The 23,467-nt window shown below is 55.1% G+C and overlaps 1 protein-coding gene across 2 annotated transcripts; it reads left to right on the top strand.

Annotated features, from left to right (window-relative positions):
* Positions 1 to 670: 670 nt before the first annotated feature.
* dcaf12 (DDB1 and CUL4 associated factor 12) lies at positions 671 to 19,413 on the top strand. 2 transcript variants are annotated; one of them, XM_031897039.1, is made up of 9 exons: positions 671 to 1,539; positions 3,989 to 4,243; positions 5,462 to 5,668; positions 5,850 to 5,910; positions 14,614 to 14,831; positions 15,141 to 15,206; positions 15,332 to 15,494; positions 15,583 to 15,755; positions 18,572 to 19,413. In XM_031897039.1, the coding sequence occupies exons 1-9, from the start codon at positions 1,477 to 1,479 to the stop codon at positions 18,728 to 18,730; spliced, it is 1,365 nt and encodes a 454-aa protein (XP_031752899.1). In that variant the 5' UTR covers positions 671 to 1,476; the 3' UTR covers positions 18,731 to 19,413. The 2 variants fall into 2 exon arrangements, with proteins under 2 accessions (XP_031752899.1, NP_988998.1); NM_203667.1 differs by having other exon boundaries at positions 1,371 to 1,539; positions 14,638 to 14,831.
* Positions 19,414 to 23,467: the final 4,054 nt, after the last annotated feature.

Genomic DNA, 23,467 nt, shown 5'->3' with positions numbered 1-23,467 from the left:
CCAAACAACCGAATTAGCCTAAATTCCCCTGATATCACCCACCTGTAGGTGTATGCGCCCGCCCGAAGGTGTATGCTCCCGCCCGTAGGTGTATGCGCCCGCCCGTAGGTGTATGCTCCCGCCCGTAGGTGTATGCTCCCGCCCGTAGGTGTATGCTCCCGCCCGTAGGTGTATGCGCCCGCCCGCAGGTGTATGCGCCCGCCCGCAGGTGTATGCGCCTGCCCGCAGGTGTATGCTCCCGCCCGTAGGTGTATGCCCGGGGGTGTATGCGCCCGCCCGCAGGTGTATGTGCCCGCTCGTAGGTGTATGTGCCCACCAGAAGGTGTATGCGCCTGCCCGCAGGTGTATGTGCCCGCCCGTAGGTGTATGCCCGGGGGTGTATGCGCCTGCCCGTAGGTGTATGTGCCCACCAGTAGGTGTATGCGCCCGCCCGTAGGTGTATGCGCCCGCCCGCAGGTGTATGTGCCCACCAGTAGGTGTATGCGCCCGCCCGTAGGTGTATGCGCCTGCCCGCAGGTGTATGTGCCCACCAGTAGGTGTATGTGCCCACCCGTAGGTGTATGTGCCCACCAGTAGGTGGGGATATTGTGATAAGAACCCTCGGCAGGTGAGCGGATCTTTACGTGTATGGCCACCTTAATGCTGAGCCCCTCGGTTCCTACGCGTTTCACCCCTAGCGATGGATTTGCAGCCAAGTTACCCTTTTTGCCATCGGCACATTTTTTCGCTAAACGGCTGCAAATATTTGGCGTGAAACAAATTTCACAGAAAAAGTTGTACGTGCGCCGCTCACGCCACGGGGCAGATTTACTAAAACTCCATCCTTTCTCTTTCATGTTTTATTTTTTCAAATTCAACTAAACTCATCTGTTATTTACTATATAAAAGTCGCACGGAAAAGTCACTGCAAGAAAATTCTTTAAAAAAATGTCAATTTTTCAAATGGTCAGTACAGGAATTGATGTAGAGGCGGCACTGACCCGCAATAAGCGCTGAGTGAAAGAAAATAACAGCCAAGGCTTGAGGGCTACTCAGGGCCAGGCTTCAGGCTTGGGTCATACCACTGTTGTACAGAGGGAGATTCCCTGCATTAATGCTGAGGAGGAGAGGAAGAATAGAAATAAACCAATAAAATAAGACAAAAATGTAATTTATTTGATTAAAAAAACAACTTCAAAGCAATGTTTCTCTTTCCACCCCCGCTGTGCAGTTGGTTCGGCCCAGGACAGGCGTCTCAGCTTGTTACTATGGAACCCTCCTAGCTCCGCCCCTTTGTGTCCCCGTACTGGGTTGCTAAGGAAACGTGGGAGGGACCTTCTAGGGAGGAAAAAAAAAGTCTTACGTCATAGCGGCGCGCAAAGGTGAGAGGTCAGGCGGCTGCCGTGCTGGTTCTGTTCCGGTTCCGACTCACTTCTCGTTATATGTGCTGTGCGGCGGCCCGGAGCCTCTCCATGTGGGTGTCGTGCCGGGGGGAGCATGACCCGGAGAGCAGTTAGCAGGAAGCGGAGGGCGGCTCCTGGAACGGGCCCCGGGGAGCAGGTAGGTGCCTGTGTGGGGGGCCCCGGGGAGCAGGTAGGTGCCTGTGTGGGGGGCCCCGGGGAGCAGGTAGGTGCCTGTGTGGGGGGCCCCGGGGAGCAGGTAGGTGCCTGTGTGGGGGGCCCCGGGGAGCAGGTAGGTGCCTGTGTGGGGGGGCTGAGGGGGGCAGGTAGGTGCCTGTGTGGGGGGGCCCCGGGGAGCAGGTAGGTGCCTGTGTGGGGGGCTGAGGGGAGCAGGTAGGTGCCTGTGTGGGGGGCCCCGGGGAGCAGGTAGGTGCCTGTGTGGGGGGCCCCGGGGAGCAGGTAGGTGCCTGTGTGGGGGGCCCCGGGGAGCAGGTAGGTGCCTGTGTGGGGGGCCCCGGGGAGCAGGTAGGTGCCTGTGTGGGGGGCTGAGGGGAGCAGGTAGGTGCCTGTGTGGGGGCCCCGGGGAGCAGGTAGGTGCCTGTGTGGGGGGGCCCCGGGGAGCAGGTAGGTGCCTGTGTGGGGTGCCCCGGGGAGCAGGTAGGTGCCTGTGTGGGGGGCCCCGGGGAGCAGGTAGGTGCCTGTGTGGGGGGGCCCCGGGGAGCAGGTAGGTGCCTGTGTGGGGGGGCCCCGGGGAGCAGGTAGGTGCCTGTGTGGGGTGCCCCCGGGGAGCAGGTAGGTGCCTGTGTGGGGGGGCCCCAGGGAGCAGGTAGGTGCCTGTGTGGGAGGCCCCGGGGAGCAGGTAGGTGCCTGTGTGGGGGGCTGAGGGGAGCAGGTAGGTGCCTGTGTGGGGGGCCCCGGGGAGCACACAAGGTATCAGGGGGCGGGGCTGCAGTGCAGGTAAGTGGGAGGCTGGATACACACAAGGTATCAGGGGGCGGGGCTGCAGTGCAGGTAAGTGGGAGGCTGGATACACACAAGGCATCAGGGGGCGGGGCTGCAGTGCAGGTAGGTAAGTGGGAGGCTGGATACACACAAGGTATCAGGGGGCGGGGCTGCAGTGCAGGTAAGTGGGAGGCTGGATACACACAAGGCATCAGGGGGCGGGGCTGCAGTGCAGGTAGGTAAGTGGAAGGCTGGATACACACAAGGTATCAGGGGGCGGGGCTGCAGTGCAGGTAAGTGGAAGGCTGGATACACACAAGGTATCAGGGGGCGGGGCTGCAGTGCAGGTAAGTGGAAGGCTGGATACACACAAGGTATCAGGGGGCGGGGCTGCAGTGCAGGTAAGTGGAAGGCTGGATACACACAAGGTATCAGGGGGCGGGGCTGAACTCAATATGATATGCCTGGGGGGGGGTGGGGGCACTGTGCCTGCTTGGGAATCTCTATAGAAGGGAGAGGTGGGACAGTGGGTATGGGGATATTTTTTTAACTTTAGGGACCCAGACTTAACTTAGCCGTTTGCCACCTCAGCTAGAGACCCCCATGAACATCCCCACCTTGCTCGGTGCGTGTGTAGTGCCCCTTGCTGCCCCTGGGTACAGGCTGGCGCTCAGCATCCCTATCAGTAAGTGAAGGCAGATGCCGTGGCTCCGGCATGGGTGGCAGTGACTGGCATCTAATTCTCCTCCATTAACTGAGTGCTGGGTGGGCAGTGACGAGACTGCTGCTGGGCAGTGCCCGGGCTGGGTACAGAGAGAGCAAAACTCATTTACTGCCTGTGGGTTTGTGGGTCCGGCAGCCAATCAGAGAAGCCACAGTTGATAGCAGTTGCAGCTCCAGGGGTCAGGAACCTGTAACTTCCATCTCTGTAGGCAGTGCCACAAGCCACCACCCATATTGCCCCCTGGCACCTCTGTAGGCAGTGCCACAAGCCACCACCCATATTGCCCCCTGGCACCTCTGTAGGCAGTGCCACAAGCCACCACCCATATTGCCCCTGGCACCTCTGTAGGCAGTGCCACAAGCCACCACCCATATTGCCCCCTGGCACCTCTGTAGGCAGTGCCACAAGCCACCACCCATATTGCCCCCTGGCACCTCTGTAGGCAGTGCCACAAGCCACCACCCATATTGCCCCCTGGCACCTCTGTAGGCAGTGCCACAAGCCACCACCCATATTGCCCCCTGGCACCTCTGTAGGCAGTGCCACAAGCCACCACCCATATTGCCCCCTGGCACCTCTGTAGGCAGTGCCACAAGCCACCACCCATATTGCCCCCTGGCACCTCTGTAGACAGTGCCACAACCCACCACCCATATTGCCCCCTGGCACCTTTAGTAGCTTACTCTTTGGCACCGACAGCACCCAAGTCTGTACCCATATTTCCCAATCCCTCCCTATTATCATATAAGGCCCCTGTCTTACCCTTTAAATTTGGGTTCAGTTTATTATTGATCAGGGGCGGAGCCTACTAGAGACTTCTGTATCACTCCCGGCCCATCAGTACCGCTGGGTGTCAGACTCCAGTCCCGAGGCTGCTCCCTGTGTGCCTGGCTGCCCCCACTGCTCGTTACCCTCATTAACTCTTGGTTTCTCCCCCCGTTAGTCGGACTGGGATCACTCGGCCCATAAACGCAAGAGGCTCCCCCCGGAGAAGAAATCGCTTGTGTTCTACCTGAAGTCCAGAGAGCTGAAGCCTCACAATGACTCCAGTTACCTTCGTCTGTTACGCGGCCACGCAGCTTGCACTCTCCCCGGCATTCTCTCCGAGAGGGAGTTCCACCTGGGGACCCTCAATAAAGTCTTCGCCTCTCAGTGGTTAAACCACCGGCAAGTGGTGTGCGGCACCAAGTGCAACACCGTGAGTCTGGGGAAACATTGGGGTAACAGTCACCCACTAGGGGAAACATTGGGGTAACAGCCACCCACTAGGTGAAACATTGGGGTAACAGCCACCCACTAGGGGAAACATTGGGGTAACAGTCACCCACTAGGTGAAACATTGGGGTAACAGTCACCCACTAGGTGAAACATTGGGGTAACAGCCACCCACTAGGGGAAACATTGGGGTAACAGTCACCCTGCTATAGTTCCAGGGGTACCCAGGGCACAAATAAGCACTCACCCCAAATCCCCCCCAACTGGCCTTCAGGCTGGGCCCCCTTAGCCCATAACAAGGTTACAGATATATAGAAACATTGGGGTAACAGTCACCCCGATATAGTTCCAGGGGTACCCAGGGCACAAATAAGCACTCACCCCAAATCCCCCCCTAACTGGCCTTCAGGCTGGGCCCCCTTAGCCCATAACAAGGTTACAGATATATAGAAACATTGGGGTAACAGTCACCCTGCTATAGTTCCAGGGGTACCCAGGGCACAAATAAGCACTCACCCCAAATCCCCCCCTAACTGGCCTTCAGGCTGGGCCCCCTTAGCCCATAACAAGGTTACAGATATATAGAAACATTGGGGTAACACCCCGCTATAGTTCCAGGGGTACCCAGGGCACAAATAAGCACTCACCCCAAATCCCCCCCTAACTGGCCTTCAGGCTGGGCCCCCTTAGCCCATAACAAGGTTACAGATATATAGAAACATTGGGGTAACAGTCACCCCGCTATAGTTCCAGGGGTACCCAGGGCACAAATAAGCACTCACCCCAAATCCCCCCCTAACTGGCCTTCAGGCTGGGCCCCCTTAGCCCATAACAAGGTTACAGATATATAGAAACATTGGGGTAACAGTCACCCCGCTATAGTTCCAGGGGTACCCAGGGCACAAATAAGCACTCACCCCAAATCCCCCCCTAACTGGCCTTCAGCCTGGGCCCCCTTAGCCCATAACAAGGTTACAGATATATAGAAACATTGGGGTAACAGTCACCCCGATATAGTTCCAGGGGTACCCAGGGCACAAATAAGCACTCACCCCAAATCCCCCCCTAACTGGCCTTCAGGCTGGGCCCCCTTAGCCCATAACAAGGTTACAGATATATAGAAACATTGGGGTAACAGTCACCCTGCTATAGTTTGGGGGTACCCAGGGCAGTGACTAAGGGGGGCTTTGCTGCGTTGCAGTTGTTCGTAGTGGACGTACAGACGGGGCAGATAACGAAGATTCCGATCCTGAAGGACCGGGAGCCGCTCAGCGGGAGCCATCAGAGCTGCGGGATTCACGCCATTGAGATTAACCCTTCGAGGACGTTACTGGCGACCGGAGGGGACAACCCAAACAGCATTGCCGTGTACAGACTGCCGACACTGGACCCTGTCTGCGTGGGGGATGTAAGTTCTGCGGGGGGGGGTCGGTGATTGTACCCAATCTTAGGAGCCCAGTTGGGGGTTGGTACATGTGATTGTGCCCCCCCCACATGTGTCTGATGCCCCAGTGCCGCCCCTAAAGCTACACCCCCCCCCCCCCGTGGCAACATGGACCATTGCTAAACCCGTGTTTGTGTTCCCCCAGGGTGGGCACAATGACTGGATCTTCTCTATCGCCTGGATCAGTGACACCATGGCTGTGTCAGGTAAGGTGCCCCCCAGGGGGTCTGTGGTGGGAAACAATCGGGGGGGGGGGGCAATGTGACTGGCATGTAACCATGGCAACTGACCTTTGCACAGAGCACTTCCTGTTCCTTAGGATTAGGCAGGGGCGGGACCAGCAGGAATGTGTAGCAACAGCAGTGACAGGTGGGCGGGGCTAGCAGGAATGTGTGGCAGTGACAGTTGGGCAGGGCTAGCAGGAATGTGTGGCAGTGACAGGTGGGCGGGGCTAGCAGGTATGTGTGGCAGTGACAGGTGGGCGGGGTTAGCATGAATGTGTCTGTGCCAGGGTATATGGGCTGTGTGTGTGTCTGTGCCAGGGTATATGGGCTGTGTGTGTGTCTGTGCCAGGGTATATGGGCTGTGTGTGTGTCTGTGCCAGGGTATATGGGCTGTGTGTGTGTCTGTGCCAGGGTATATGGGCTGTGTGTGTGTCTGTGCCAGGGTATATGGGCTGTGTGTGTGTCTGTGCCAGGGTATATGGGCTGTGTGTGTGTGTGTCTGTGCCAGGGTATATGGGCTGTGTGTGTGTCTGTGCCAGGGTATATGGGCTGTGTGTGTCTGTGCCAGGGTATATGGGCTGTGTGTGTGTCTGTGCCAGGGTATATGGGCTGTGTGCGTGTGTGTCTGTGCCAGGGTATATGGGCTGTGTGTCTGTGCCAGGGTATATGGGCTGTGTGTGTGTGTCTGTGCCAGGGTATATGGGCTGTGTGTGTGTGTGTGTGTGTGTCTGTCTGTCTGTCTGTCTGTCTGTCTGTCTGTCTGTCTGTCTGTCTGTCTGTCTGTCTGTCTGTCTGTCTGTCTGTCTGTCTGTGCCTGTGTCTGTGCCTGTGCCAGGGTATATGGGCTGTGTGTGTGTGTGTGTCTGTGCCAGGGTATATGGGCTGTGTGTGTGTGTCTGTGCCAGGGTATATGGGCTGTGTGTGTGTGTGTGTCTGTGCCAGGGTATATGGGCTGTGTGTGTGTGTGTGTGTCAGGGTATATGGGCTGTGTGTGTGTGTGTCTGTGCCAGGGTATATGGTGTGTGTGTGTGTGTGTGTGTCTGTGCCAGGGTATATGGGCTGTGTGTGTGTCTGTGCCAGGGTATATGGTGTGTGTGTGTGTGTCTGTGTGTGTGTGTGTGTGTGTGTGTGTGTGTGTCTGTGCCAGGGTATATGGGCTGTGTGTGTCTGTGCCAGGGTATATGGGCTGTGTGTGTGTGTCTGTGTGTGTCTGTGCCAGGGTATATGGGCTGTGTGTGTCTGTGCCAGGGTATATGGGCTGTGTGTGTGTGTCTGTGCCAGGGTATATGGGCTGTGTGTGTGTGTGTCTGTGCCAGGGTATATGGGCTGTGTGTGTGTGTGTCTGTGCCAGGGTATATGGGCTGTGTGTGTGTGTGTCTGTGCCAGGGTATATGGGCTGTGTGTGTGTCTGTGCCAGGTATATGGGCTGTGTGTGTGTGTGTCTGTGCCAGGGTATATGGGCTGTGTGTGTGTGTGTCTGTGCCAGGGTATATGGGCTGTGTGTGTCTGTGCCAGGGTATATGGGCTGTGTGTGTGTGTGTCTGTGCCAGGGTATATGGGCTGTGTGTGTGTGTGTGTCTGTGCCAGGGTATATGGGCTGTGTGTGCGTGTGTGTCTGTGCCAGGGTATATGGGCTGTGTGTGTGTGTCTGTGCCAGGGTATATGGGCTGTGTGTGTGTGTCTGTGCCAGGGTATATGGGCTGTGTGTGTGTGTCTGTGCCAGGGTATATGGGCTGTGTGTGTGTGTCTGTGCCAGGGTATATGGGCTGTGTGTGTGTGTCTGTGCCAGGGTATATGGGCTGTGTGTCTGTGCCAGGGTATATGGGCTGTGTGTGTGTGTCTGTGCCAGGGTATATGGGCTGTGTGTGTGTGTGTGTGTGTGTGTGTGTGTGTGTGTGTGTGTGTGTGTGTGTGTGTGTGTGTGTGTGTGTGTGTGTGTGTGTGTGTGTGTGTGTGTGTGTGTGTGTGTGTGTGTGTGTGTGTGTGTGTGTGTGTGTGTGTGTGTGTGTGTGTGTGTGTGTGTGTGTGTGTGTGTGTGTGTGTCTGTGTCTGTGCCTGTGCCTGTGCCTGTGCCAGGGTATATGGGCTGTGTGTGTGTGTCTGTGCCAGGGTATATGGGCTGTGTGTGTGTGTGTCTGTGCCAGGGTATATGGGCTGTGTGTGTGTGTGTGTGTCTGTGCCAGGGTATATGGGCTGTGTGTGTGTGTCTGTGCCAGGGTATATGGGCTGTGTGTGTGTGTGTGTCTGTGCCAGGGTATATGGGCTGTGTGTGTGTCTGTGCCAGGGTATATGGGCTGTGTGTGTCTGTGCCAGGGTATATGGGCTGTGTGTGTGTGTGTCTGTGCCAGGGTATATGGGCTGTGTGTGTGTGTGTGTCTGTGCCAGGGTATATGGGCTGTGTGCGTGTGTGTCTGTGCCAGGGTATATGGGCTGTGTGTGTGTGTCTGTGCCAGGGTATATGGGCTGTGTGTGTGTGTCTGTGCCAGGGTATATGGGCTGTGTGTGTGTGTCTGTGCCAGGGTATATGGGCTGTGTGTGTGTGTCTGTGCCAGGGTATATGGGCTGTGTGTGTGTGTCTGTGCCAGGGTATATGGGCTGTGTGTCTGTGCCAGGGTATATGGGCTGTGTGTGTGTGTCTGTGCCAGGGTATATGGGCTGTGTGTGTGTGTGTGTGTGTGTGTGTGTGTGTGTGTGTGTGTGTGTGTGTGTGTGTGTGTGTGTGTGTCTGTGCCTGTGCCTGTGCCAGGGTATATGGGCTGTGTGTGTGTGTCTGTGCCAGGGTATATGGGCTGTGTGTGTGTGTGTGTGTGTGTCTGTGCCAGGGTATATGGGCTGTGTGTGTGTGTGTGTCTGTGCCAGGGTATATGGGCTGTGTGTGTGTCTGTGCCAGGGTATATGGGCTGTGTGTGTGTGTGTGTCTGTGCCAGGGTATATGGGCTGTGTGTGTGTGTGTGTCTGTGCCAGGGTATATGGGCTGTGTGTGTGTGTCTGTGCCAGGGTATATGGGCTGTGTGTGTGTGTGTGTGTGTGTGTGTGTGTGTGTGTGTCTGTGCCAGGGTATATGGTGTGTGTGTGTGTGTGTCTGTGCCAGGGTATATGGGCTGTGTGTGTGTCTGTGCCAGGGTATATGGTGTGTGTGGTGTGTGTCTGTGTGTGTGTGTGTGTGTGTGTGTCTGTGCCAGGGTATATGGGCTGTGTGTGTCTGTGCCAGGGTATATGGGCTGTGTGTGTGTGTCTGTGTGTGTCTGTGCCAGGGTATATGGGCTGTGTGTGTCTGTGCCAGGGTATATGGGCTGTGTGTGTCTGTGCCAGGGTATATGGGCTGTGTGTGTCTGTGCCAGGGTATATGGGCTGTGTGTGTGTGTCTGTGCCAGGGTATATGGGCTGTGTGTGTGTGTCTGTGCCAGGGTATATGGGCTGTGTGTGTGTGTGTCTGTGCCAGGGTATATGGGCTGTGTGTGTGTGTGTCTGTGCCAGGGTATATGGGCTGTGTGTGTGTCTGTGCCAGGGTATATGGGCTGTGTGTGTGTGTGTCTGTGCCAGGGTATATGGGCTGTGTGTGTGTGTGTCTGTGCCAGGGTATATGGGCTGTGTGTGTCTGTGCCAGGGTATATGGGCTGTGTGTGTGTGTGTCTGTGCCAGGGTATATGGGCTGTGTGTGTGTGTGGTCTGTGCCAGGGTATATGGGCTGTGTGTGTGTGTGTGTCTGTGCCAGGGTATATGGGCTGTGTGTGTGTGTCTGTGCCAGGGTATATGGCTGTGTGTGTGTGTGTCTGTGCCAGGGTATATGGGCTGTGTGTGTGTGTGTCTGTGCCAGGGTATATTGGGCTGTGTGTGTGTGTGTCTGTGCCAGGGTATATGGGCTGTGTGTGTGTGGTGTCTGTGCCAGGGTATATGGGCTGTGTGTGTCTGTGCCAGGGTATATGGGCTGTGTGTGTGTGTGTGTGTGTGTCTGTGCCAGGGTATATGGGCTGTGTGTGTGTGTGGTGTGTCTGTGCCAGGGTATATGGGCTGTGTGTGTGTGTGTGTGTCTGTGGCCAGGGTATATGGGCTGTGTGTGTGTGTCTGTGCCAGGGTATATGGGCTGTGTGTGTGTGTGTCTGTGCCAGGGTATATGGGCTGTGTGTGTGTGTGTCTGTGCCAGGGTATATGGGCTGTGTGTGTGTGTCTGTGCCAGGGTATATGGGCTGTGTGTGTGTGTGTCTGTGCCAGGGTATATGGGCTGTGTGTGTGTGTGTCTGTGCCAGGGTATATGGGCTGTGTGTGTGTGTCTGTGCCAGGGTATATGGGCTGTGTGTGTGTGTGTGTGTGTGTGTCTGTGCCAGGGTATATGGGCTGTGTGTGTGTGTGTGTCTGTGCCAGGGTATATGGGCTGTGTGTGTGTGTGTCTGTGCCAGGGTATATGGGCTGTGTGTGTGTGTGTGTGTGTCTGTGCCAGGGTATATGGGCTGTGTGTGTGTGTCTGTGCCAGGGTATATGGGCTGTGTGTGTGTGTGTGTCTGTGCCAGGGTATATGGGCTGTGTGTGTGTGTGTCTGTGCCAGGGTATATGGGCTGTGTGTGTGTGTGTGTCTGTGCCAGGGTATATGGGCTGTGTGTGTGTGTCTGTGCCAGGGTATATGGGCTGTGTGTGTGTGTGTGTCTGTGCCAGGGTATATGGGCTGTGTGTGTGTGTGTCTGTGCCAGGGTATATGGGCTGTGTGTGTGTGTGTGTCTGTGCCAGGGTATATGGGCTGTGTGTGTGTGTCTGTGCCAGGGTATATGGGCTGTGTGTGTGTGTCTGTGCCAGGGTATATGGGCTGTGTGTGTGTGGTGTGTGTCTGTGCCAGGGTATATGGGCTGTGTGTGTGTGTGTCTGTGCCAGGGTATATGGGCTGTGTGTGGTGTGTCTGTGCCAGGGTATATGGCTGTGTGTTGTCTGTGCCAGGTATGGCTGTGTGTGTCTGTGCCAGGGTATATGGGCTGTGTGTGTGTCTGTGCCCAGGGTATATGGGCTGTGTGTGTGTGTCTGTGCCAGGGTATATGGGCTGTGTCTGTGCCAGGGTATATGGGCTGTGTGTGTGTGTGTGTGTGTGTCTGTGCCAGGGTATATGGGCTGTGTGTGTGTGTCTGTGCCAGGGTATATGGGCTGTGTGTGTGTGTGTCCTGTGCCAGGGTATATGGGCTGTGTGTGTCTGTGCCAGGGTATATGGGCTGTGTGTGTGTGTCTGTGCCAGGGTATATGGGCTGTGTGTGTGTGTCTGTGCCAGGGTATATGGGCTGTGTGTGTGTGTCTGTGTCTGTGCCAGGGCCAGGGTATATGGGCTGTGTGTGTGTGTGTGTGTGTGTGTGTGTGTCTGTGCCAGGGTATATGGGCTGTGTGTGTGTGTGTGTGTCTGTGCCAGGGTATATGGGCTGTGTGTGTGTGTCTGTGCCAGGGTATATGGGCTGTGTGTGTGTGTGTCTGTGCCAGGGTATATGGGCTGTGTGTGTGTGTCTGTGCCAGGGTATATGGGCTGTGTGTGTGTGTGTCTGTGCCAGGGTATATGGGCTGTGTGTGTGTGTGTCTGTGCCAGGGTATATGGGCTGTGTGTGTGTGTCTGTGCCAGGGTATATGGGCTGTGTGTGTCTGTGCCAGGGTATATGGGCTGTGTGTGTGTGTCTGTGCCAGGGTATATGGGCTGTGTGTGTGTGTCTGTGCCAGGGTATATGGGCTGTGTGTGTGTGTCTGTGCCAGGGTATATGGGCTGTGTGTGTGTGTCTGTGCCAGGGTAATATGGGCTGTGTGTGTGTGTGTGTCTGTGGCCAGGGTATATGGGCTGTGTGTGTGTGTGTGTGTGTGTGTGTCTGTGCCAGGGTATATGGGCTGTGTGTGTGTCTGTGCCAGGGTATATGGGCTTGTGTGTGTGTCTGTGCCAGGGTATATGGGCTGTGTGTGTGTGTGTGTCTGTGCCAGGGTATATGGGCTGTGTGTGTGTGCCAGGGTATATGGGCTGTGTGTGTGTCTGTGCCAGGGTATATGGGCTGTGTGTGTGTGTGTCTGTGCCAGGGTATATGGGCTGTGTGTGTGTGTCTGTGCCAGGGTATATGGGCTGGCTGTGTGTGCCTGTGCCAGGGTATATGGGCTGTGTGTGTGTGCCTGTGCCAGGGTATATGGGCTGTGTGTGTGTGCCTGTGCCAGGGTATATGGGCTGTGTGTGTGTGTGTGTCTGTGCCTGGGTATATGGGCTGTGTGTGTGTCTGTGCCAGGGTATATGGGCTGTGTGTGTGTCTGTGCCAGGGTATATAGGCTGTGTGTGTGTGTGTCTGTGCCAAGGTATATGGGCTGTGTGTGTGTGTCTGTGCCAGGGTATATGGGCTGTGTGTGTGTGTCTGTGCCAGGGTATATGGGCTGTGTGTGTGTGCCTGTGCCAGGGTATATGGGCTGTGTGTGTGTGTGTCTGTGCCAGGGTATATGGGCTGTGTGTGTGTGTCTGTGCCAGGGTATATGGGCTGTGTGTGTGTGTGTGTGTGTCTGTGCCAGGGTATATGGGCTGTGTGTGTGTGTCTGTGCCAGGGTATATGGGCTGTGTGTGTGCCTGTGCCAGGGTATATGGGCTGTGTGTGTGTGTGTCTGTGCCAGGGTATATGGGCTGTGTGTGTGTGTGTGTCTGTGCCAGGGTATATGGGCTGTGTGTGTGTGTCTGTGCCAGGGTATATGGGCTGTGTGTGTCTGTGCCAGGGTATATGGGCTGTGTGTGTGTGTGTCTGTGCCAGGGTATATGGGCTGTGTGTGTGTGTGTCTGTGCCAGGGTATATGGGCTGTGTGTGTGTGTCTGTGCCAGGGTATATGGGCTGTGTGTGTGTGTGTCTGTGCCAGGGTATATGGGCTGTGTGTGTGTCTGTGCCAGGGTATATGGGCTGTGTGTGTGTGTCTGAGCCAGGGTATATGGGCTGTGTGTGTGTGTCTGTGCCAGGGTATATGGGCTGTGTGTGTGTGTCTGTGCCAGGGTATATGGGCTGTGTGTGTGTGTGTGTCTGTGCCAGGGTATATGGGCTGTGTGTGTGTCTGTGCCAGGGTATATGGGCTGTGTGTGTGTGTGTGTCTGTGCCAGGGTATATGGGCTGTGTGTGTGTGTCTGTGCCAGGGTATATGGGCTGTGTGTGTGTGTCTGTGCCAGGGTATATGGGCTGTGTGTGTGTGTCTGTGCCAGGGTATATGGGCTGTGTGTGTGTGTGTCTGTGCCAGGGTATATGGGCTGTGTGTGTGTGTGTGTCTGTGCCAGGGTATATGGGCTGTGTGTGTGTGTCTGTGCCAGGGTATATGGGCTGTGTGTGTGTGTCTGTGCCAGGGTATATGGGCTGTGTGTGTGTGTCTGTGCCAGGGTATATGGGCTGTGTGTGTGTGTCTGTGCCAGGGTATATGGGCTGTGTGTGTGTGTGTCTGTGCCAGGGTATATGGGCTGTGTGTGTGTGTCTGTGCCAGGGTATATGGGCTGTGTGTGTGTGTGTGTCTGTGCCAGGGTATATGGGCTGTGTGTGTGTCTGTGCCAGGGTATATGGGCTGTGTGTGTGTCTGTGCCAGGGTATATGGGCTGTGTGTGTGTCTGTGCCAGGGTATATGGGCTGTGTGTGTGTGTGTGTCTGTGCCAGGGTATATGGGCTGTGTGTGTGTGTCTGTGCCAGGGTATATGGGCTGTGTGTGTGTGTCTGTGCCAGGGTATATGGGCTGTGTGTGTGTGTGTCTGTGCCAGGGTATATGGGCTGTGTGTGTGTGTGTGTGTCTGTGCCAGGGTATATGGGCTGTGTGTGTGTGTGTGTGTCTGTGCCAGGGTATATGGGCTGTGTGTGTGTGTGTGTCTGTGCCAGGGTATATGGGCTGTGTGTGTGTGTGTGTGTCTGTGCCAGGGTATATGGGCTGTGTGTGTGTGTGTGTCTGTGCCAGGGTATATGGGCTGTGTGTGTGTGTGTGTCTGTGCCAGGGTATATGGGCTGTGTGTGTGTGTGTGTCTGTGCCAGGGTATATGGGCTGTGTGTGTGTGTGTCTGTGCCAGGGTATATGGGCTGTGTGTGTGTGTGTGTCTGTGCCAGGGTATATGGGCTGTGTGTGTGTGTGTGTCTGTGCCAGGGTATATGGGCTGTGTGTGTGTGTGTGTCTGTGCCAGGGTATATGGGCTGTGTGTGTGTGTGTGTCTGTGCCAGGGTATATGGGCTGTGTGTGTGTGTCTGTGCCAGGGTATATGGGCTGTGTGTGTGTGTCTGTGCCAGGGTATATGGGCTGTGTGTGTGTGTCTGTGCAGGGTATATGGGCTGTGTGTGTGTGTATCTGTGCCAGGGTATATGGGCTGTGTGTGTGTGTATCTGTGCCAGGGTATATGGGCTGTGTGTGTGTGTGTGTCTGTGCCAGGGTATATGGGCTGTGTGTGTGTGTCTGTGCCAGGGTATATGGGCTGTGTGTGTGTCTGTGCCAGGGTATATGGGCTGTGTGTGTCTGTGCCAGGGTATATGGGCTGTGTGTGTGTGCCTGTGCCCAATGGTTCGGAGTTTGACTGGTACAGAAAGTGGGTGTGTCCCTTGCTGCCCCTGGCACAGTGCGGGCAGGTTATGCCTCTCTAGTACAACTGGCACTTTAGTAGCTGCAGGGGGCACATTGCCACCCTTGGGTTGTGCAAGTGAGGACAATAGCCCTTTTAAATGCCCTCTGTGCCCCCTGCTCCACTGGCTAAAGGTGTCTCCCCGGCGGGTACTGCAGGCTCCCGGGACGGCTCCATGGCTCTGTGGGAAATGACCGAGGAGATTCTGAGTAAGAGCGACTTCCAGCATGGCCTCTCCCGCGTGCCCGTCTATGCCCACATCTCCCACAAAGCCCTGAAGGACATCCCCAAGGAGAGCAGCAATCCCGTCAACTGTAAGGTGCGGGCTCTGGCCTTCAACAGCAAGAACAAGGTCAGTGATTGGCTGGGAGGCCTCTACTGAATGTTGGGCATGATTGGCACTGGGAGTGATGTTGGGTGGGAGGACGGGTAGAGTTGGGTGGGAGGACGGGTAGAGTTGGGTGGGAGGACGGGTAAAGTTGGGTGGGAGGACGGGTAGAGTTGGGGGGCGGAGGGTACAGTGGGTGGGGGGGCGGGATACGGTTGGGGGGGCGGAGGGTACAGTGGGTGGGGGGGCGGGTACAGTTGGGGGGGGCAGGTACAGTTGGGGGGTAGATTGGTACACTGGCAGAGCCATTAACTGTGAGGTTTTTTCCTGCAGGAACTGGGGGCCGTGTCTCTCGACGGCTTCTTCCACCTCTGGAAAGCAGAACTGACACTCGCCAAGGTACAGTAAGCTCCTCCCCCTCACTGGCCCACAATGCCCCTGGGCTCCCTGCACTGGGTCCCGTGAGTTGTAGTTCAGCGCCAGCAGCATGTAGGTTTCTGATTGGTTCCTCCCTGTGCCCCCAGCTGCTCTCCACCAAGCTGCCGTACTGCCGGGAGAACGTGTGCCTGGCCTACGGGCTGGAGTGGTCGCTCTACGCTGTCGGCTCCCAGGCCCACGTCTCCTTCCTGGACCCGCGGCAGCCGCCCCAGTGTGCCAAGTCTGTGTACTGCCGGGAGCAGGGCAGCGGTGAGTGCCATTGTGCCCGGTGTAGTTCAGCAAGAGCCCTCGCTGCTTCCCCTCACTCATTGGCTCCCCGGCTCTGCTTGCCTTGCAGGGATTCGCTCCGTCAGTTTCTACGAACACATCGTCACCGTGGGAACCGGCCAGGGGGCGCTGCTCTTTTATGACATCCGAGCGCAAAGGTTTCTGGAAGATTCGACGGGAAGTTGCCGGAATTCCAAGTACAAAGGGGATTTGCTGAAGCTCAGCACCGGGAAAGGCTGGCTGGTAGGGGGCGCTCTCTGGTTTACTTACCCTTTATTGTGCCACTTACTATTCACTGCCCAATATGTCTCTCTGCCTCTCTCGCACTCTGGGTCTCTCTCCCTCTCTCGCACTCTGGGTCTCTCTCCCTCTCTCGCACTCTGGGTCTCTCTCCCTCTCTCGCACTCTGGGTCTCTCTCCCTCTCTCGCACTCTGGGTCTCTCTCCCTCTCTCGCACTCTGGGTCTCTCTCCCTCTCTCGCACTCTGGGTCTCTCTCCCTCTCTCGCACTCTGGGTCTCTCTCCCTCTCTCGCACTCTGGGTCTCTCTCCCTCTCTCGCACTCTGGGTCTCTCTCCCTCTCTCCCTCTCTCGCACTCTGGGTCTCTCTCCCTCTCTCGCACTCTGGGTCTCTCTCCCTCTCTCGCACTCTGGGTCTCTCTCCCTCTCTCCCTCTCTCGCACTCTGGGTCTCTCTCCCTCTCTCGCACTCTGGGTCTCTCTCCCTCTCTCGCACTCTGGGTCTCTCTCCCTCTCTCCCTCTCTCGCACTCTGGGTCTCTCTCCCTCTCTCGCACTCTGGGTCTCTCTCCCTCTCTCGCACTCTGGGTCTCTCTCCCTCTCTCCCTCTCTCGCACTCTGGGTCTCTCTCCCTCTCTCGCACTCTGGGTCTCTCGGGCCGATAGAAGCTGCCGATATGGGCCCCTTGGAGCGATTCAGCAGCTAATGGGCCCGTGTATGGGCAGGAACGAGCGGCCTGGCCGACCCATATCTGGCCTGACGTCGCCAAGCGAGCGGATCTTAGTGTATGGGGACCTTTACTCACACTATTTCTTTCTGTCTCTTCCCCCCCCCCCCCCCCCCCATATTGTCTGTCCCTCTCACCCCCCTCTCTTTGCTCCTCTCATCCTTTTCTCCCTCCTTTGTCTCCCCCCCCCTTCTCTCTCTTTTATGTTCTGCTGCCTATGTCTCGTTTCCCTTCAGCTTCTACCTTGTCTCGTCCTCTTCTTTTTTTTTTTTTAAAGGTTTATTTTTCTTTTTATTGATAGTGAAATAAAATGTTAACATAAACAAACAGGTTACATATATGGATATGAGTGGTTGGTTACTTTACACAATACAAGTTGGTTAAACAGCTTTGTTATCATGAGTACAGTTTTGTTGCAAGGTGTTAATACGGACGCGGTTCTTTTAAGGGGTGAGGGGCCCATTTGATTCACACCACGTGGCCCAGATTTTTTCAAATTTTCCGTGTGCCCCCCTGGTCTCATAGGTAAGTTTTATAAGGGGTAGGGCGGCGTTGACGAGTTGTTGCCAGAGTTCGAGCGTGGGTACACTGTTGCCCATCCATCTCATTATAATGGCTTTTTTGGCGTAGAATGTAAGGGATCTAAATCTTATTCTGGCTGCATTGGTGGGGAGCATATCCTCCACCGTGCCTAGGAGACAGGTTGTGGGATTGATGACATTGGGTAGCGCTAGCACTGTTGAGATAGTGTCCATCACAGCAGTCCAGAACTGCGCTATGGGGGGGCAGCTCCAGATTAGGTGAATAAAGTCCGCTCGGGGGGATTTGCACCTGGGGCAGCAATCGTCAGGCGCTTTGCCGAACCGGTGGAGTTTTGTGGGTGTAATATATAGTTGGTGCAGGACCTTGTATTGGATCAACCTGTCCCGTATGGAGATAAGGAATTCATAACAGGTTTCTGTTGTTTCCTCCCAGTGCTCTAGTGTTAAGCTGGGAATAGCGGTGGTCCACAGGTTGTATGCACGTTCGAAGGGTTTGACATTAGTTGCCAGAAGGTGGGTATATATTCTAGATAGGAGCTTTTTGGTTTGGGGTTGGTATAGTGTTGCTTCTAGGTCCAGTGAGACCAGGGTTGGGGTTAGCGTTTGGAACTGCGCCTGAAAGGCGTGTCTGAGCTGTAAGTATCTAAATAGATGTAGGTGCACTTGGGGTGCTTTTCTTCGCAGTTCTTGGTGTGAAGGGAATTGTGCACCTTGGACTAAGTCGCCTAATTTTTTGATCCCTAGTTTGGGCCAGATTGTAAAGTCAGGTAGGTTCTTGAGGTGGGGGAGTAGGGAGTTACCCCATAGGGCCATGTGGGGAGATAGATGTGGGAGTGGGTGGCCTAGGAGTTTGAGTGCCACTGCCCAAGCTTTGTGAGGGGTTTTGAGTGAGTCGGGTAGAGCACCTCCGTCAGTAATATGTCTGTAGGGGAAGTTGCCCAGACCCTCCATGGAGTTAAGGAGGGAGGCATGCAGGGCCATGTTGGGGTTGTACGGATTGGGGCAGAACTGCCAGTGTAAATATGATATCTGGGAAGCCAGGTAGTAAAAGAAAAAGTGTGGGAGAGCCAGGCCTCCTTGTTGCAGTGGTGCTGCTAGGCGTTGCCAGGAGATACGCGGTGTTTTGTTTGCCCATACATATGGTATTATTAGGGTGTTGAGTTTGCGGAATAGTGAGCGTGGGAGGGGGTATGGTGTGGCATGGAATATATATAGGAGTTTGGGGAGAGACCATTTTCAGTAGGTTGATACGCCCCCAGAGTGTGAGTGGTAATTTTACCCATGCTTTCAGCGTCTGGTCCTCTTCTTTTTTGATTCCCCCCCCCACGCTGGGTACACATGGGAGGTTCTGATTGGTCGGCAGTCTCACCAAATGAAGGGGATCTTTCTTGACCTTTTGTCACTGAGATGTTCTGGTCATTTATTCCCTGTCTTTATCCCCGGGGGGAAGCCCATATTATCCCGCATTTGGCCTGTAATACCCAGGAGAGAGGGCGGTTACCCTGAAGGGGGCGGGGCTTGCTGTATTTACCTGTAACTTTCTCTCTTTCCCAGAATCACAATGAGATGTGGATGAATTACTTCTCCGACATCGACTGCTGCCCCAACGCCGTTTACACTCACTGTTACGACTCCTCCGGAACCAAACTCTTTGTGGCAGGGGGGCCCTTACCTACCGGTCTCCATGGCAACTACGCAGGCCTGTGGAGCTAAATGGGACCCTCTGCTCCACCTCCTTTTCTCTCACCTGAACCAGAAGAGAAAGTTTCTCCTTTATTCCCCGTTTCTATCCGGAAGTCGTCCGTCGGCCAAATCTTAAGTCCGAGCTTTTTACCCTGTCACTTCCTCCGTTTTTACCGTTCTCGCCAACAGTTTTTTTTTTTTTTTATTTAATGATTTTGAGAGCAGAACTCGCCATTTATTTTTGTTGTTCTGTTGCCAGATCCCCCTGCTTGGGATCCATTATACAGGCTCCTCTGTATTTCCCATCAGCCATTCCACTCTCAGCCGCCGCCCCCTTCATATCAACCTAAAAACCTTTTTTAACTTACCCTTGGATTTTTATTCTTGCCTCGGGCAAGTGGCAGCCGAGGGCTCGGAGGCCTCTCATTGGTGTCGCTACACAGACTGCAGAGTGTTTCCCACCAATCGGACAGAACCAGATTTTCCGTGAAAGTCTGGGGGGAATATTGCGTGTACGTGCGCGGCGACTACTCGTTTGTGTGAAGTCATTGCGGTGAAAAACTGTCGTTAACGTTATTGGCAAAGTTGAAAAAAAAAAAAGGAAAAAAAAGCTCTTTATTCTTTCGGGTCCGGCGTCTGGGCCCGGTTTTAGCATTTTTTTAAATGTAAAGGATTCTAATGGCACTGTATATTAAATCTACAATAAACCCAAATGCCGGTTCTGTGTAATCTGTCAGTCTGGCCCCTCGGCCAACACCCAGCAAAGGGCAACAAACCAATCGGAGTGCCTGAAGGATCCCGTGTCGGGAGAGACCCAGGTAGTGGAAGAAGCTGGTTCCTGGGAAACTTTGTATTTCTGATCTCTGTCACAAACCAATAGCATTGTACTTTTCAGAGCATTAGGAGTTGGCTCCTCCCTCGGGATAAGTGGGCCGGCCCCCCTGGCAGAATCGTAACCAAGAGACACAGGAAGAAAGGAGAGGTCCTTTAAAGGGGAGGTTAACTTTTAGTATGTAACAGAATGGCCACTTCTAAGCAACTTTTCAATTGGTCTTCATTATTTATTATTTTTGAATTATTTGCCTTTTTCTTCTGCCCCTTTCCAGCTTTCAAATGGGGGTCACTGACCCCGGCAGCCAAACCCTATTGCTCTGTGAGGCTCCAGTTTTATTGTGTACTCAGGCCTCTTATTCATATACCAGTCTAAATCACTCCTTGGTTGCTAAGGTAACAAGGACCCTAGCTACTAGATTGCAGCTAAAACTCCGAACTGCAGAGCTGCTGAACTGAAAATGAAATAAAAAAAAAACTACCAGTAATAAAAAATGAAGACCAATTGCAAATTGTCTCCGAATGTCACTCTCTACAGGTTTACTCAAAGCCCCCCCCCTTATCCCCATGGAGCACCGGCCGTGCCTGATCTCAGAGACTTTTGGCCGATTACTATAAGAATCACTCGAGGCGCCACCAAGGGTGAGTGGTTCCCGAAGCAGAAGGTCCGGCCCAAAATAGCCCCCGCTGGGAGCTCCGCCCATTTAGTTCAAGTCAGAAGAGTTAGGGTGGACATGTGACTTTGAGGTCCTTAAACTAATCGTATAAAGGGAATGTTAACCCCAAAAACCTAAATTGGCACAAAGTGACAGAATGGGTCTCCGACCCTATATTAATTGGTTTGTGTGATTATTAGCAGCTTTATACCGCTGGGTTGGCTTTAGGCACTGACCCCCTCTGGGCGCTTGTTTAACCCAGATTCTCAGTAGAGCCAAAAGCCTGGTACCGGCGGCCTAAACACGCAAATATCTCATGATAAGTAAATTGCAGATGTGCCCCGAGAAGCCCCCTGGGTAACATCATCAAATAATTTGTTGCCTTTACAGGGGCAGTTACGCCTTACGTTAACTTTCTACTATGTTATAAGGTGACTCGTTCTTAGCAACTTTTTAATTGGAAGGGGGGCGGGGGGGGGGTCACTGACCCCGGCAGCCAATAAGCTATTGCTCTGTGAGGCTACTGGTTTATTGTTACTTTTTATTCCTTATCTTTCTATTCAGCCCCTTTCTTATTCATTGTCCAGTGTCTCATTGAAACCACTGCCTGGTTGCCAGGTTGGACCCTAGCAACCAAATACAGCTGAAATGCCAAACTGGGGAGCCGGTGAACAAAAAGCTAAATTATTCAAAAACCACAAAAAGTAAATCAAGACCGAACTGCAAATTGTCCCAGAAAATCACTCGCTGTGTAGTTAATTTTAAAGGGAAACATCTTTAACTGAACCTTGTTCAGCTTTCAAATATTTGGGGGGGGGCGGCTGTGCGGTGCATAAGGGGAAGCCCCAGTCCCACGTTCCTATTGTGCCACTATAGGTGCCACGTGCAGCCCTAACCGCGCCTCGGTACTTACCTGCTGCCGGTTGGTTGGTGATTCCCAGCTGCCCTGCATCACAGAGATGAAGGAAGACAGAACCTATAATGGGAGGGTTCACCTTCCAAGTTCGCTTTTAGTAGGTTATAGAATGGAAAATTCCCAGCAACTTTTCAATTGGTCTTTATTTTTTTTTATAATTTAACATCTTTTTCTGCCTCTTTCCAGCTTTCCCGGCAGCCAAAACCTTTTACTCTGTGAGGCTCCAGTTTTGTTAATTTTTTATTCCTTATATTTTTACTCAGGTCCCTCCCCTATTCATATATCAGTCTCTCACTCAAACCACCCTTAGGGTTGCTAAGGTAAATTGGACCCTAGCAACCAGATAACTGCTGAAATTCCAAACAAAGTTTGGCACCCCGTACGGTAATACCGAGGGGCAGTCTGTAAGGGAGAGTCCCTAGCGGGGGGCCGGCCCCCCCATACGGTAATACTGAGGGGCAGTCTGTAAGGGAGAGTCCCTAGCGTGGGGCCGGCCCCCCATACAGTAATACCAAGGGGCAGTCTGTAAGGGAGAGTCACTAGCGGGGGGCCAGCCCCCCATGCAGTAATACCAAGGGGCAGTCTGTAAGGGAGAGTCACTAGCGAGGGGCCGGCCCCCCATACGGTAATACCGAGGGGCAGTCTGTAAGGGAGAGTCCCTAGCGGGGGGCCGGCCCCCCCATACGGTAATACTGAGGGGCAGTCTGTAAGGGAGAGTCCCTAGCGTGGGGCCGGCCCCCCATACGGTAATACCAAGGGCAGTCTGTAAGGGAGAGTCACTAGCGGGGGGCCGGCCCCCATGCAGTAATACCAAGGGGCAGTCTGTAAGGGAGAGTCACTAGCGAGGGGCCGGCCCCCCATACGGTAATACCGAGGGGCAGTCTGTAAGGGAAAGTCGCTAGCGAGGGGCCAGCCCCCCATACGGTAATACTGAGGGGCAGTCTGTAAGGGAGAGTCCCTAGCGTGGGGCCGGCCCCCCATACGGTAATACCAAGGGCAGTCTGTAAGGGAGAGTCACTAGCGGGGGGCCGGCCCCCATGCAGTAATACCAAGGGGCAGTCTGTAAGGGAGAGTCACTAGCGAGGGGCCGGCCCCCCATACGGTAATACCGAGGGGCAGTCTGTAAGGGAAAGTCGCTAGCGAGGGGCCAGCCCCCCATGCAGTAATACCGAGGGGCAGTCTGTAAGGGAGAGTCGCTAGCGGGGGGGCGGCCCCCCATACAGTAATACCAAGGGGCAGTCTGTAAGGGAGAGTCACTAGCGGGGGGCCGGCCCCCCATGCAGTAATACCGAGGGGCAGTCTGTAAGGGAGAGTCGCTAGCGGGGGGCCGGAGCCCCATACAGTAATACTGAGGGGCAGTCTGTAAGGGAGAGTCGCTAGCGGGGGGGCGGCGCCCCATACAGTAATACCGAGGGGCAGTCTGTAAGGGAGAGTCGCTAGCGGGGGGGCGGCGCCCCATACAGTAATACCGAGGGGCAGTCTGTAAGGGAGAGTCCCTAGCGGGGGGCCGGCCCCCCCATACGGTAATACTGAGGGGCAGTCTGTAAGGGAGAGTCACTAGCGGGGGGCCAGCCCCCCATGCAGTAATACCAAGGGGCAGTCTGTAAGGGAGAGTCACTAGCGAGGGGCCGGCCCCCCATACGGTAATACCGAGGGGCAGTCTGTAAGGGAGAGTCCCTAGCGGGGGGCCGGCCCCCCCATACGGTAATACTGAGGGGCAGTCTGTAAGGGAGAGTCCCTAGCGTGGGGCCGGCCCCCCATACGGTAATACCAAGGGCAGTCTGTAAGGGAGAGTCACTAGCGGGGGGCCGGCCCCCCATACGGTAATACCGAGGGGCAGTCTGTAAGGGAGAGTCCCTAGCGGGGGGCCGGCCCCCCCATATGGTAATACTGAGGGGCAGTCTGTAAGGGAGAGTCCCTAGCGTGGGGCCGGCCCCCCATACGGTAATACCAAGGGCAGTCTGTAAGGGAGAGTCACTAGCGGGGGGCCGGCCCCCATGCAGTAATACCAAGGGGCAGTCTGTAAGGGAGAGTCACTAGCGAGGGGCCGGCCCCCCATACGGTAATACCGAGGGGCAGTCTGTAAGGGAGAGTCGCTAGCGAGGGGCCAGCCCCCCATGCAGTAATACCGAGGGGCAGTCTGTAAGGGAGAGTCGCTAGCGGGGGGCCGGCGCCCCATACAGTAATACCAAGGGGCAGTCTGTAAGGGAGAGTCACTAGCGGGGGGCCGGCCCCCATGCAGTAATACCAAGGGGCAGTCTGTAAGGGAGAGTCACTAGCGAGGGGCCGGCCCCCCATACGGTAATACCGAGGGGCAGTCTGTAAGGGAGAGTCGCTAGCGAGGGGCCAGCCCCCCATGCAGTA

The sequence above is a fragment of the Xenopus tropicalis genome, chromosome 1 (assembly GCF_000004195.4).
Source record: "Xenopus tropicalis strain Nigerian chromosome 1, UCB_Xtro_10.0, whole genome shotgun sequence".
Classification (NCBI taxonomy): Eukaryota; Metazoa; Chordata; class Amphibia; order Anura; family Pipidae; genus Xenopus; species Xenopus tropicalis.
The sequence above is the reverse complement of the archived record's forward strand: the minus strand, read 5'-3'. Positions and strand labels throughout refer to the sequence as shown.